A 16,493-nucleotide genomic window follows, 5' to 3' on the forward strand; every position below is an offset into this window, starting at 1 on the left:
TTTTTAGGGATTTTTGTTGCATTTTAACCCACCACCATTGTCTCCTGTTATTTTATTTAGTTAGAGATTGAATCTTTATCCACTAATATTCCACATGATATTGGTATTCACTATTTAGAATGCTATTTGAAGAAATGCACTTCCTTTTCACAAGACAAAATCAACACTATTTGCAGACTTACTAATTTAGTGTTAAAAAAATTATTTTTTCTACTTCACAGACAAGATTTTTCATCAGAAGAATGGTGTAGCGATGGGGGCTAAGTTGGCACCATCTTTTCTAAATTTAGTTCTAGCTTGGTGGGAAATTAATTCTCTGGTTACATTACCAGGGTTTAGTCGTGTACTTTTATGGGAGATATATTGATGATCACTTTTTTATATGGGATGGTGGTAAGCAACAACTACGTGACTTTGTCAATTATCTAGTTCTATTCCATTTTTGAAATTTAAGATGTCTGATATTGGGGATTCAGTTAATTTCCTAGATGCACAGGTATCCCGTAATCCTACTACACAGACTTGGACTTCTACCATTTATAGAAAAAACACTTTTAGAAATAATTATTTGCATTATGCTAGTATGCACCCTTTATTTATGAAACATAATATGGCTAGAGGGCAGTATATTAAATTATCCATAATAATTTCTGATGACACTACCTTCAATGAATGTCAGATTTTTACCTCCTTTTTTTAGACGGGATACCCAGGTGAATTATTACAGTCTATTTTCAGATATCAGTTGCATTAGACATTTTAGATTTCCTCCTATAGTTCTAAAAGGTTTTTCTCCTAAATCTGTTCAAATTGATAATACTCCTATTGATATTACATATCTTGATACTGCATCTTTTAGTTCCAGTATTATTCCCTCTAGTAATGATTCTAGATCCGGGATTGATAGGTGTACTGCTTTCCCAGTACCGATTTGTAGGGATTCTAGTGCCATTAAGAATATGTTCCATTATAATTGGGATATTTTAACTCTAGTCAGGATGTTAACCTTAAGCTGAGTTCTTGCCCGATTTTTTCACATGAGAAAGTTAAAGCTTTACACCTGTTATTTGAAAATAGAGACCTCCCTTTTCTGATCTCTCTTTCAGTTTTAAGCTCTACCAAAGATATGTTTTCTTGTGGCAGTTGTATTTGTAAATCAATTTTAACAGGTGACTCTTACACATTTAAACATAATAATTTTACTATGCATTTTGACCATTTATTTAACTGTAAATCTATTTTTGTGGTCTATGCAGCAGTTCGTTCTACATGTTCTGCATTTTATATAGACAAAACTATACGTAGACTTTCTACTAGAATAAATGAACATTATGGTGCCATTAGAAATGCTGATTTTAGCAATGCATTAGCCAAGCACAGTCACTCCTGTACTCCTTTTGTTGATTTTAAATTTTAAGTTTTAGACCAGGTTCCCTTATTCTTTGGAGATAAAGATACTCTTATAGAGGTTAAAGAGTTAAGATGGCAACTTTTATTAAATGCAGAAGCTCCCCCAGGTATTAATGAAACTGTTAACATAAAGTGTGTTTTAAAATGGCGTAGTTAATTGTTTATCTGATGTGCCCTATTTATGGTTCAGGCAACGCCTAATTTTACATCTTGCTTGACACCATTGAATAGGTTATTATGACCATGTTCACTTTTGAACATTTATTATAGTTCTGTCTTACAAATTCTTGACACTGGTGATTATAAACCTATGTCAATTGTTTGTGTTTTTGTTTTACATACTATTGCATTTAATATTCATGTTTTACTGCACTAGGATTTACATTGGCTTATAGGTCATGTCAATTTTCAGTACTGTACCCTTTATATATTGGTATCGTAGTGTAATATTTCGCTTTTCTAAGGAAGTCCACCATATTAAACTGGATGAAGCGCATTTCATATATATATATATATATATATATATATATATAAATATATGTGTGTGTGTGTGTGTGTGTGTGTGTGTGTGTGTGTATATATATATATATATATATATATATATATATATATATATATATATATATATACGTATACATATATATATATGTGTGTGTGTGTATATGTCTCTCTCTCTCTCTCTATATATATATATATATATATATATATATATATATATGTGTGTGTGTGTGTGTGTGTATATATATATATATATATATATATATATATATATATATATATATATATATATATATAGACATATAGACATATATGTGAAGTTGTTCTATCTCGCCACTCATTCTTTCAGATGGGGTTCGAAACTGATCCTTGGCTTTGAGTCTGCCTACTATAAAGCTCAAGGTCTTGAGACAGCTTGAGGCCAAGTCCCTGTCCCATGATACACCTGGAGTTACTTCAGATGTAGTTTACCCGCAGCAGCAGATTTGAGGTTTCCTAGCACAGTTCGTGCCAGTATAGTTTTTTTTTCTAAAAAAAATGTCTTAATTCTGTCTTCTATATTTATAGTTATTGATAGTTATAAGTTTAGATCTTCAAAAGCTTAAAAGTTTGGTAGTTCTCTTACTCCCTTTGGCCTTCATTTTTTATAGTCCTTTAGTATTTCCTTTCCCTTCTTGGTGTTCCTTATATAGATATTAGAGTAGCTTAGTAGATTGTTTTATAAGCTTTTATTGATATTAATATTTGGTGTGTGTTTATACATTTATCCACATAGAGCCCATTTGTTTTTTAGGTGCTACTTACTGCTTATACTGTAGTGTAGTTTAAAAATTGTTAGTTTGTGTGTATATACATTCTTGTTGATTGAGTCAAGTCTTCTTGGTATAGTTAGTTTCATGGCTGAAACATTCCAAGTCTGGGTTTAAAAAATGTCTGAAGTGTGGACAAAAGATGTCAGTGACTGATAGTCATATAAATTGTATCTATTGCTTGGGTGCCTTGCATTTGCAAGAGAGTTGCTTCATTTGCCATTCCTTTTCAAGTAGAGCATTGCATGAAAGGAAAAGAAAATTGATAGAGGACTGCTAAAATCTTCTTTTCAGGAACATTTAGGTGTCCAGGATATAACTAGTCAATTTCCCAAATCTTCCAAGTCCTCTAAGACTTTGCTCCACAGCTTTCAGAGCCGAGCGTCCTGACCTTTCATAGTTGGTCACTCGTCCTGGAACCAGTATCTGAAGTATTGAAATCTCCTGTACTCCATTCGGTACCAACCTACATCCACTCATCTTGGTCCTCGATATGATTTGGATGTGGATCATGTGGTGCAGAAGTTGCTACAGGCACCAGCGTTTACTAAATTATCGGTTCCAACCCAAGCAGTTTCAGAACCGAAAACTGTTATTCTGTCTACTTCCTTTCCTTCTCCGAGCCATACCAGTCCTTCATAGCCGGAGGAGTTGGACCTGATGATTGTGGAGCCTTAGGAGAAGATACCTGCCCCAGTTACATCGGTTCCATCTTGGCACCCATCGAGGAGTCTAGGAGCTGACACTATCTGGTCAGGTCCAGGGTAGATAGTTGGACTGACCTGTTGGTTCTGAATTTGCCTCTCAGGGCCTCGGCTTGGATGAATTCAGCTCCTACCTCTGGTTCAGAGCCCACTGTTCTGGTGCTGAGGGGATCGGTTGTTTCTTTGGATCCAGCGGTTCCTTCTCATCGGAGATGAGGTGCCTTTGAAGTCATGAGGAGAGTAATATCTTCCAGGACATCCACAACTTCAGGACCAACTACCTCCTCCCGAAAAGCACTTGTGTCCACTTCTGCCTCACATATCCCTTTGAAGTGTAGAGACCCTGAGCCTCAGGAAGCCCCACTGGGGTGGTCCCTGCTCTTCCGAGACCTCACCAGAAGTTCCCACTGATGAGGTTCCCAGGAAGAGAGTTTACTAGAGGAAGCATCTAGACTCCCCGCAGGAGTCTCTCACATCTGACACCAACTTAGATGAATCGGAAGGGTCCCCACAGTCCCCCTCTGAAGATATCTCATTTGCAGATATATTAGAAATCCTTAAGCACTGAGGTGGCTGGAAGCCTACCAACCCTACTGAGGATGAGTCAGTCCTCCTGAAGAAATTCAAGTCTCAACCCTCCACCTCTTGGGAGTGTTTGCCCTTTCGATGAGCTCATGGAGCTGGTCTCACAAAGGGTGTTGGGAGTCTCCGGACACCATGGAGCCTGTCCCTAGGAGGCCCAATAAATTTATTTCTGCCCCTCAGGATAAATATTCTCACTAAGGGAGTTCATGTTGATGCCATGGAGGTGGCGGCAGCCACCAGAAAGGAGATGTCAGAAACTTCTTCCTCTGTCCATCCTCCTAACAGAGACTCTATGAGCATAGATGGATACGGGAAGCACATGTATAGTTCAGCGACTTTTTCCATGCGTTCACTGAACTGTCTTACACATTTCACAAGACTGCAGAGAGACCTCCTAAAAGAACTTGGAGATGCTCTTCCTGGTACAGTAGCTGAAGGAGCTTCAGACAAAGTGCCTCCCAGCTTGCTACCCTTAATTCCATAGTGGATTCATCCATGTGTCTCATCTCATATGCAGCTGATGGAACGAGTAGGGCAGGAGATACAGGAATTGCTCTCAGGAGACACTTCTGGATGTTCTTATGTTCCTTTGCGGAGCCCTTTAAGTCATCATTTGTCAACACCCCATTTGCTGGCCCGTCCCTTTTCGGGCCCAAAGTTAAGGAAACCTTGACCAGGTGTGAGCAGGAAGGAAAGACTGTTTGCTGTCTAAGTCCGTTTTTCCACCCCTACTAGACCCCTACCCCAAGGGTCAAAAGGGAGGAAAGATGTGGTTCTGAAAAGCCCAAGGAGCCTTTATGGACACAAGTGGTGAACCCCCCTCCAGGGGCAGAAGAGGGGGTAGTAATGGAAAATGCCGCCCTCACGGCAGAGGGCGTCCAAAACCAGGGCAACAGTGACCAGTTCTTTGGGAAGCCCTACCAGCACTCCTGCTAGGAGGCCCGACTGTCCTACTCTGGAGGTAGTCGCTTATCTTTATGTCCAGATGCCTGGCTTAAAATAAACAACTGGGTACAAAGTATAGTTTCCAGAGGATATTTTATTCCCTTTGCTATTCCCCTCCATTGACAACAAAAATCCCGGATGTTCCACACATTTACAGGGAACAAGCAACAGTAGAGGTCCAAACATTGCTAAGGAAGTCATCCAACCAGTCCCAGCAGACAAGACAGGATCCGGAACTTACTCAAGATTCTTTTTAGTTCCAAAAAAGACAGGGGACTGGAAACCTATTTTGGACCTCTGCAAACTAAACAAATCTGTCAAGAAAGAGAAGCTCCGGATGGTCATGCTTAAGTCGATACTTCCTTCTTGGGAAAAGACAATTGGATGTGCTCGATAGATTTCCAGGATGCATACTACCATATAAAAATGGCCAAACCATCCAGGGATTATCTGCTTCTGGCTGGGAGCCAGTCATTACCAGTTTTGAGCCCTGCACTTTGGTCTCACTACAGCCCCTAGAGTGTTCACCAAAAGTATGGCAGTGGTCACGGCTCACCTGAGGCGTTTGGGATTCCAGGTGTTTCCCTACTTCGATGATTGGCACCTCACCGCCACCTCCAGGCATCAGCTAATACAAGCCAGGGACACCACTCTTACTCTTTGCAATCAACTGGGCTTTACCATAACTTCAGAAAAGTCTGCCTTGTCGCCATGGCAACATATTTCTATCGGAGCAGAATTGGACACCACCACCACTTTAAAATTTCCAGCAGAAAGGATATTACTATTCATCAGCAAATCCAGAATATTATATCTAGAGACAAGGCTCCAGCATCAGAAGTGCTAAAATTGTTAGGGATGATGGCAGCTGTAAGCATTGGGTGGATCTAGCCCACTTGCCATACTCTTAGGGCCTCTCGACTCAGTTGCATACCGCCTACTTCGAGGCGATCTATGCCTGACATACAAAGCTATGTCAAATCCAGAATTAATGGACATGCTCCACCTCAGTAAACCTAAATCCCTTAGAGCCACACGCTCGAGGGACTTGAACCTCAGCACAGAAATAAATAGAACTTGCTGGAGGGACAGGTTCATAACCCAGAGGCTCCCTTCGCTCTGGAATAGAATTCCAGTTCATGTGAGGCAGAGCACCTCACTGAATCTCTTCAAGAAGAATCTCGATAGGTGGATGGGGGATCGTAGGTTTGTCCCAGGGATTACTCCCGTGTCACTATTAGAGGCACAGTAAACTAAACCTTAAAAAGGGCACAGTATACTCAAATCAAGGGGTGGCGTAAGCCATACAGAATCGGGCTAGGCTTATATTTGCCCCAGGGCAGATAGCCTAGTATTAACTTATGAACCTGTAATAGCGATACCTTTGGGTCGCATGCACATGCAAATTCCACAATGGCTGCTGTTCACACAATGGTCTTATTTAGAGCTCCCAATGTTTCATCTTATTATTGTAGCAAACACATGCAAAAAGTATCTTTGGTGGTGGTTGACCTCTCTTCAAACAACGATAGGTCGCCCTTTTATCTTACCCTCACCATTGGCCACAGTGACCTCAGATGCTTCCCTGATTGGGGGGGGGAGCATTTTTCAGAGAAGAACAGCCCAAGCCACATGGACTAAACAAGAGACACATTTGCATATCAGTGTCCTGGAGATGAGTGGTACTGTTGGTGTTACAGTACTTTCAGGACTCTCTCCTTCTGGGGACAGTTGCAATTCAGATGGACATGTCACTGTTCTGGTACTTGAACAAACAAGGAGGAACCAGGTCCTATCCCCTTTGTCGAGAGGCCCTAAGAGTATGGCAGTGGGCTACATCCACCCAATGCTTTCTGATAGCAACGCACATCCTGGGGAAATCCAGTGTGATTGCAGACGAACTGAGCAGGGCAGTTTTGTTTGCCTCACAAGTGGTCCTTCAGAAAAGAGATAGCGGAAAGAATAATCCACAAATGGGCCAGCCTTGCTGTGATCTTTTTGCTTCCCACATGAACACAAAATGCAGAAGCTACTTTGCCCTGATCCCCCCCTCCGGGAGATTCCCCAGGGGACGCACTCATACACTATTGGTCTCCGGGTCTCCTCTATGCATTCCCACCATTTCCCCTGATAAGCAAAGTGCTACAGAAAGCAAAAGCCCTGGGAAGGACCATCATTCTAATAGCCCCTCATTGGCCTCATCAGATTTGGTTCCTCTGCCTTAGTCTTCATCTGTTGGAAGAGCCCTGGATTCTGGACTCTGTTCCAGACCTTCTGATGCATTTGTCGGGGGATTCTCATCCCTCCCTTCAGTCCCTAAAATTTACAGCTTGGCTGCTCCAATTCCCAACATAGCCAGGTTCCATAACCTCTCAAACGAAACACAGCATATTTTAATATCTTCTCATAAATTCTCTACTAGGAAGTTGTACCTTAGCATATGGAGGAGGTTTTCTATATGGGCGTCTCAGAATAACATTGATCCCTACCAACCCCCATTTTCTCTATATTACAATTTTTGACTATGCTTTTCAACAAAGGAGTGGTGGCAGCTGCAATTTGGGTGCAGCTTGCCGCCATCTCTAATTTTCATCTTGGCTTTGAAGGATTGATCATAATGTCGCACAAGCTATCCAAAGCCTTTCTCAAAGGGACCTTCCACCTCAAACCACCAGTGAAATCCCCTTATACCCCATGGAACCTACATTTTATGCTTTCACGCATTATTCTCCCACCTTTAGAGTCAGCTTCCTCATGTGATTTGAAATTTTTGTCTTGGAAGGCTATCGTTTTAGTAGCCATCACATCTGCCTGAAGAGCATCAGAACTACAGGCCTTGTCCATAAAACCTCCGTATTTGGTTTTTCATGCTGACAGTGTCACTGCGGACAAATCTTTCATTCTTACCTAAAGTTTGCACTGAAGCTAACCTTAACCAAATCATTGATTTACCAGTGTTTTTCCCCAGATACACCAACAACTTAGAGTGTATGCTGCGCAAGCTTGATGTTCATAGACAGCTCTGATTTTACCTGGATTTTACCTGGATAGAGTCAGACTTCAGAAGATCAGAACAACTTTTTGTTTCCTTTGCAGATTCTAGGAAAGGTATGCTAGTGACAAAAACTATCTAAATGGTTATCTGATTGCATCACTTTCATTTACACAGCTGCCAATTTACCTTTTACAACACAAAATTAAGTCTCATTCTACCAGAGCAGTGTGCACATCCTCTGCTTTTTCTGCTAGGCTTTCTATAGACAATATTTGTGCAGCAGCCACTTGGTCAAAACCTGATACTTTTATCACTCATTACAATGTTGATAGGCCTCCAGGGACAGGACCTCCTTTGGTTCTACTGTCCTGAAAAATATAGTCCCATGAACCGTCTGAGAAACATGGTGCTTGGGACGCTACCCATCTGTAAGAATGAATGGCGAGATAGAACAACTTCACATAAAGAAGTTATGTACTCACCATAACGTTCCATGTGAGTGAGTTGTTCATCTCTCCTTCATTCTGTCTTACCACCCTCCTACCCCCTCAAGGGTTTTTCGAGGACCAAGATACTAGTTTTGTCATGATTGCCCTGTCTTTCTATGGTTTTTACCTAAAAAGTGATAAAATGGCATATGGTATTATTGGCGTCAGCAAACAAGATCTTGGGTAACTCAAGGTGAGTCATGGGATAGGGACTTGGCCTCGAGCTGTTTGAAGACCTCGAGCTTTGTAGTAGGCCGACTCGGAGCCAAGGATCGGCTCCGAAACCCATCTGTAAGAATGAAGGTGAGATGAACAACTCACATGGAACGTTAAGGTGAGTACTTAACTTCTTTTTTTTTTGTTTCTGTTTTTTGCTAGCTTTGTCCTTTCAGGGCTTAGCCTCCCTTCTGTGTTTGTATGAAAGTTCTGAAAGGCTTGGTGCCCCAACATGTCTTTTTAGTCGGCTCACTAAAGGTGTGGGTGCAAGGAAGGTGCCCTGAAGCTTTGGAACCTGTCCAGCTAATATATCATTACAGGATATAACCCACATAGCTTAGGCTACTTCACAGTGATTTATTAGAATGTCTGCTGTTATTGTAAGTTTACTTAAACAGCTGTACTCTTACATCCACCTCAGCTGTTAATAACTCATGCAGATGGGACCCTGGTTTAACATCTCATCTGAAGGATGAATGGTGGTTGCTCACTTGGAGGTCTCACTTTTAGTGGCTTCAGTATCAGCAGTGAGTTTTCAGTTAAAGGGTTTTTGGCAGATTAATAACCTTTTGGGTATCTTCCTTTATTTTTTGTATGTAAAGTTAACATTTTATATTATCAAGAAAGAAATCTGTGAAGGCACATACATTAAGGCAGCCTACATTTTCTGTTTAGTGGAGATTCGTGACATCAGGCTCAGGGTGTGTGACATCTGCTTGCTTATCCATTACTCTAAAGCCATATAAAGTAATTAATTCTTAAAATTTTTTCTCAGTATTTGAATATTTTGATTTGTGCTACCATGGCTTTTGACTATTTAGTGGATCTCCCCCTTAGATAAAAAAAGAAAACATTTTCAAAAGAGGCTTGTGAAGAGATTCCGATGGTTCCACTGAGGTAGTTTCAGAGCCCTTAGACCATCAGTCCAATTTGCATATTCCCTCTGACAAAGCTCCACAGGAAGCCACTATTGCCCTGGAATAGTGCATATTCAGTCAGACTGGACTTCAGGCACCCATGTCGAGAAGAGAAAACTTTGTTTATTATGATGGAGGATTTAATTACGTCCAGGTATGGGAACCTGTTACTGGGTCATTGATGGAGACCCAGATGTTTGACGCATCAAAAAGTATTTGGTTAGAGACTCCAAATAAGTCCCAGAAGACTAAACATTTGCTCCACCACCCTTCTACTAAGATGGGCTCCCAGGAAGACTGGTACATCTTTGCCCAGGCTCTTTTTAAGGCATTGCAATCTTTTCACACTTTCGCTCTTGTGCTTGCTTAGAATAAGAAAAGCTCTCTTCTGAGGAGGAGGTAGTGTCTGATTTTCAGGAAGGTCCCAAGAATGCTGCTCATCTCTCTTCTCCCATCTGTGAATCTGAATTTGAGGACTCCTTGTCTTTTCTGACACCATGTATAATCAGATGTCCTTCCTTCTTACTGTTTCAGTACTGTTTACTCTTCAGTTATCTTGATGAGGGTAGCTGAACATCCAGCTGGCATACCAAAGCCTTCATACCTTCTAGGTGTCTTGCGTCAGACACATGTCCTCTGTGTAAAGTGTATGGTACATATGTGATGTACGGAAGTTTAATCCTCAGAACTTCTTTGCAACAAGTCTGAATGCTGCCTCTGAATTCAGTTTGCACGCCATTCACAGAGTTAATTCGTCTACATTGCTTTCTAAAGATAAATGTCCCAATGGGGTTATTTTCTTTTCTCCTCTTTTTAGTTTGTTTTCATTCATTCAGGAAGGGAAAATGGAAATATCAGTGCGGGAAGACGATTCCCCACAAAGACATAAGGGCCATTTTTGTTTAGGTGCTACACACGACCCGTACACCGTGAGGTTTGTTAGGCATTTGTTCCTAAGACACCCTGCAGTCATCTTTCATCCCTCTCTGTTTATAAAACCAACATCTGAAGCTTTTACATCAGAGTACCCTGGCCAAATTGCCTGCCCCAAAGTTTAGCCACCACCAAGAAAAAAGCAAGTACTGATCTTGTTGACATCCGGCATCCATTGGATGAAGAACCCGAGGATCATCCAGTTGATATTAGTTTTTCTGTGCTGCGACTCATTTGGAGGCCAACACAGAGCTGTCTACCCACATGTCCGCTGAGGTTGTGCATACATCTGGTGCAGATATAGAGGGGAACCATTACTGATTATATCTGAATGGCCTGGGGGATTCCCCAAATAATACATAGGGAAACGCTGTGTCGTACTTTTATCAAATCTAGTTAGGGATCTGACCCTCCTAGATTTGTTAAAGCAGATGTTCTTTTGAAAAAGAGACAGAAAACAAATGTGGCTTCTGTGGCTAAGGATCCTCTGAGTGGTAGGACTTTACTCAAGGGGTTTTCAATGCCATTATGGCTGTGAAACCCCCACAAGGTTTGTTATTCCCTTTTTTTTTTTTTTTTTTTTTTTTTTTATGTGACTTGGTCTTCTACTCCCTCTAAAAGGCCTAGGGATTCTGATTCTTCTGATGAAGAGTTGGATTCTTGTGAAGAGTCATTAAAATATTCCTCCCAGATCCACTGTAATCTCTCCTTGGCGTCTGATGATGAAGAAGATTGTGTTCACTGATTCTTTTGAAGAATTATCTTTTGGTGATGCAGTGGTGTCTGCATGATGGAACACTTAGAGGGACTGTTCCAGGTTTCTCATTTTCAGAAGATACTATGAGCTCTTGTAGATGGCCTTGCCCACCCATTCTGCAGTTCTTTCTGTTTTAGCTGCCTTTTTTGGAAACATTTTCAGCAGCTTCTCAGGGTCCTGTTTCTCAACTTCCACCCCCCCTAAGAAAACAGACATGTCCCCAAGGATCATATATGTGTGTGTACAAAAGTCCTTCATCTGATCCTGCTATTTCCATGTCCACAGACAAGCCATATAAACTACTAGCTTCTTCCAATCTTTGTTCTTTTGTCAAGGACCAGCTATACTATGGAGGGTTATGAGGAAAAGGTGTTTACTTTTGCTGCTTTGACCTTTAGGGCCATTAATTATCAGACTCGCTTGACTAGATATGTCCTGGCTCTTCTCTCCAGACTTTTGGTTGAGGAGGTAGGGATTTTGACTGATGTGCCTGATTCAGGCATTAAGAATTCTCATCTTTTTCGTTTGAGTTTTACCCTTAGGTGGCTTGCTATTACATTAAATACAGTTATGATCCTGCTGATGCCTCTGCTAGAGCAGCTGTATCTCTGTTATGAGCAGATGCTCTTGGTTGCACTTTCAAGCTTTACCTAAAGATAATAAGACCAAATATTTAGATTCCCCCTTAGACAACTAGAATCTCTTTGGTAACGCTTCTGCAGAGTTATTTAAAACCCTTCAAGATGGGGATAAGGTTATGTAGGACATGAAGCAAATATTTATTTCCCTCTGCCCCCACGTTTGGGATGAATTATCCATCTAAACCTTCTTTTGTCCATAGGCAGCCTATGTAGCCTGCTAGGATCAAGGGGGTGCCTACGCATTTTCGCATACATGCCCTCTGAGTTCTAAGGGCCAAAAACTTTCCCTGATAAATATGCCTCTGATAGCTAGTCCCACCCTCCTTGGCCAAATTAGTTTTTCCCTCATGCTTGACTTTCTTTACCTGTTTGGTAACAGATAAAGCACAAATGCATTGGGTACTCTGTTATCCAAATCTTTCATTTTTATGGCTTGGAAATCCCCTCCTCTATTCCCTTTTCGTTTCGTTTTGCAGGATCTGATGAAACAGGGAACCATCAAGCCTCTCCCTTAGTCTCAGCAGGAAACACGTTTTTATTCCATAATATTTGTTTCCCAGAAAGGAGGGGTCATGGAGGCCCACTCTAGACCTGTATTTTTCTCCCCACCTTTCTCAAGGTCCCTTCTTTCAGGATGTGGTCTATTCAGATACTCTTTTCCCTCTGTTGCTTCCGCAAGCCTTTCTTTTGTCTCTGGATTTGAAAGAAAGTTACTTCCATATTCCTATTCACCCTATCTTTAGGAAGTGTTCACATTTCTCTGTTTCTTTATATCATTATCCATTCTCTGCTTTGCCTTTTCATCTTTCTTCAGCATGAAGGTTTTTACCAAATGTTTGGCTCCCATGGTAGCCTTCTGCAGACTTTAGGGAATTCAAATGTTCCCTTATTTGGAAGACTTTTTAATCCAAGCCCCCCTTAGCAACTACTGCTACAGAATCTACACTTCACTATGCTTCTGCACTCTGTGGGGCTCACTGTCAGTCTGTATTGATTCCCTCTCAGGACTAGTTGGTTTTGGGTTGCAGAATTCAGACCATTCCAATGTTAGCTTGTCTCCCGCCTCCTAAGATCCTTTCTTCAAGTACTTATTTCCAGTCTCTTATTCTCTTCCAGTCCTTTCTGCAAGGGGAATTTCTCTGAGCACTGTGGTACGTGGCATCCACCATTGCCATGGTCCCTTTTGCAAACTGCACAGGAAATTTCAGTGGTATTTCATTTTATGTAAGTTCATGAACAAGGCATATTTTTTGCAGCATGTTTTAACAACAACAGATTAAACAATAGCAAGCAGCTAGGGTATATAGTCAGAAAGTGGGTAAAACATTATGCATTAGTGAGCATTCCTTTAATCACTCAAACCTTTTGTATGTTGAATAACCCAAGACATTACCCTCCCCCATGATTTTTATTTTAAGTTTGAGCATGTGCTGTTGTCCATTCTTTACAGGTGAAGAAGATTCCTGTGTCTGAATGTTTTCAGTACGGTGACTGCGCCTCTTGTCTTCAAAATCGGGACCCCTATTGTGGCTGGTGTGTCCTAGAGGGCAGGTAGGATTTGTTTGGCTAGGATTGTATTCCTTTCATAAATTATTAAAAGTTTTACTTGTTCAGCATGTTCCAAAGATTACGTTTTTATGGTTAATCTAAGGCATTATTAAATGCTTACTTGTATGCGTAATTTGTAGTGTAAAGCATCCTAATGTTAATAATCCATAAACCCTTTGTAAATTTAACATAAGGGGAGTGGACAAGAAAATATAGGAGCTTTTCAGCTAAGCCACACACTGTGAATGTTAATACATGTTTGAACAAGTGTTCTGAAAGTAAATCTGTATTAGGGTGGACGACATTCAGCTTTTGGTGTATAGTGGAATCAGAGTAACATTTTCTCCTCAAGGAGAGTTTTTGTTCTTCTTGTGTAAGATTTGAAGTTAGAAGGGAAGAAAGTAATAAAGATATAGATAGCTTTATTTAGCAGTATTTAAAATAAGTGTGGGGAAGTATCAGAAACTTGGAAGAAGACTGTGGTGGCTGGATTACCCAATAAAGGGGTTTTTAATGCAATTCAGACCCAGCTTCATATAGACCCATTTCAATTTTAAACCATGGATGTAAGGTGTTTGTCTCTACTAGCTAAGAGAATGTCAAAGGTGTTATCAAAGCTGATAGATATAGATTAGTGTGATTCGTGGAGGGAAAGCAGGCATTTTACAGCATTAACAGAACAGTGACGATCCGGAGAGAAGTGTGGTTAAAAAAAAAAAAAGTCATCTGTGATTTTGAGAAGGGCAGTAGTAGCAGTTGCATTCTGTGATGGCCTCCTTATTAACCCTGTTTTTCTATTTGAATGGATGGAGGCAAGAATTAAGGTGGGAAGGGTTTCTGTATGACAAGTTGTTTAAACAGAGGAAGCAGGCAGACATGTCCCCACTATTAATTGCTTAATAATTAGGTCAGTTGCCAAAGAAAATAAGGGATTCACAAATTCAAGGATATAACTGGTATAGCATTCATGAAAAGTTGGCTTTATTTGCAGACATCATTCTGTGCTTGATAAATCCAGAAAAAGGTATTTTGTTGTGGAATATTATGAGACAGTTTCTGGCCTTTTCAGGGAATAAAATAAATGGAGTTATACTTGCACTTATTGGGACTTAAGTTATGAAGTATTTTGTTTTTTTAGGTGTATGGATTAAAAAGTATTGATGTGATGTTATCAGTCTCGCCTTTATTCTCAGTGATGGGTCTGATCCAATCCATCAGATCCTTCTCGGCCATTTTCCAAGCTGAAGGTCTTCAGCAAAGCTCGTGGGCCTCATTCATTACCCATAATGCAACCCCCTAGCTTCCACACAGAGAAGAGGATGGATTGCACTACTCTACACTAAGTGTTCATTTTATAATCTAATTATTATTTTCCCTTTTTATTTCTAAAACTTAAAATATCTTTCTGTATCATGTTTTAAATAGTTGTTTAGGTAGCTTCTTTATTTCTTTACTCTAATAACTAGTAGTTAGCATCCGTTTAAGTTAGAGGGTGTCTAACGAATGCCTGCTTTTAATTAGAGAATGTTCTTCCCCTATTCTTTCCAAATTCAAAAATAAAAACATTTTGTTTTCTTTATTTTTGTCCATTTAAGTTAGAGGACACTCTTTTGGAGCTGTGTGTGTGTGTGTGTGTGTGTGTGTGTGCGTGTGTGTGTGTGCGTGTGTGCGTGTGCTGTGATTCCTTTTCTTTTAGGTATGTCTCAAAAGCAACAAGGGAAGCCTTTAGGCTTCAAAAATTGTGAAAAGTGGGGAAAGAAGATGCCCCTGAGTGATTGTGTCTGTTGCTTGGAGCTGCTTCATTTGCAAGAATCATGCTCCATGTGCAACGGGTTTTAATCAGTGGGCATTGATAGAGCGTAGAAATAAACTCGTATTGAAAGGTCTGATTAAAACTCCTTTTTCTGAGGCTATATCGCCAGAGTCATCAAAATCTGACAAACACCTGTGAAAATTGCTTCATCGGAGCAGAGATCCTCTCTGAACCGAAACAGAAGGCTCCAAAGTTGTCTGATCCAAAGGCACCACTGGAGCAGACGTCTCCTGTCTGTTCCAAGACTCCTTCAGAGTGGAAAGATCCCTTAACCCTGACTGTATCTACCGAATCTAGATCCCTTAACCCTGACTGTATCTATCGAATCTAGACACAGGAGCCAGTTGCCCTCCTTGGAGCTACTCTCCTCTCCGCTGCCATCTCCCTTCCTAGCCAGATCTAGGTCACCTACCCTTTATACTCGGTCCAGCAGGAGTTTGATGTAGATAGGGTAGTGGAGAGACTTGGATACCGGCTTTGGCCAAGTTACTGTTGGATGTGAGCCCAAAGGAATCTAATCAGACTCCATCTTTCTCCTTTGTGCCTGTTCTTCATCCGATCTGTCCCCAAGTTTCGGAGCCAGAAGAGTCCAATATTCTGGTTGTCTGTATTGGGTCCAGGACCCATAGGTTCCTCGGATCCACTATGTGCCCTGAGTGTTTCCATCCAGTCAGAGCAGGAGACCTCAGGGAGCTGACACTCCCCAGTTGGGTCCACAGAGCCGGTTCGGATCTCACCAGATCCCACCTTGCCTCTAGGGGCCTCCGCCCAGGTGAGTTCAGCTCCTACCTCAGCTTTGGAGCTTCCATCTTCTGCTCAGGACGTTCCTTTGGCTCCAACAACTTGGATCCAGGGACAACTTTGTAGTGGGGGTCGGACTGCCTTCAAAGTAATAAGTCGGGTTCTGACTACTACTCTGTCTGAGTTGCAGTCTTTTTCGGATCTTCCTCCCACCTCTGTCCAGGTGTCTATCTTCTCACCTACCCTCCCCACAGGTCCTCAGAGGCCCCAGGATGTCCCACAGGGGACTGCCCTGTCTTCCAAACCCCCCAGGATATCCTACTGAGGTCGTCCTTTAGAAGAGGACATGCAAGAGGAAGCATCTAAACTCCCCAGAGGGGGTCTATCACATCCGACACTGACCTCAATGAAGCAGAATGTTCCCCACGATCACCTTCTGAAGATGTCTCCTTTGAAGACATCCAGAAAATCTTTAAACAGAGAGGTAAATGGC

The 16,493-nt window shown here is 41.3% G+C and overlaps 2 protein-coding genes across 2 annotated transcripts in view; both read left to right on the forward strand.

Moving 5' to 3' along the window:
• Positions 1-16,493, forward strand: part of PLXNB1 (plexin B1) — a 3,809,096-nt gene that overhangs the window by 1,641,887 nt on the left and 2,150,716 nt on the right. The window lies entirely within an intron of this gene.
• Positions 1-16,493, forward strand: part of LOC122807088 (plexin-B3-like) — a 336,306-nt gene that overhangs the window by 287,288 nt on the left and 32,525 nt on the right. Inside the window, exon 4 of the mRNA XM_044078028.1 lies at positions 13,349-13,449. Within this exon, the coding sequence (XP_043933963.1) occupies positions 13,349-13,449 (101 nt within the window). The remainder of the gene's footprint in view (positions 1-13,348; positions 13,450-16,493) is intronic.

Source organism: Protopterus annectens, chromosome 7.part0 (genome assembly GCF_019279795.1).
Source record: "Protopterus annectens isolate FY-2018-M chromosome 7.part0, PAN1.0, whole genome shotgun sequence".
NCBI lineage: Eukaryota > Metazoa > Chordata > Ceratodontiformes > Protopteridae > Protopterus > Protopterus annectens.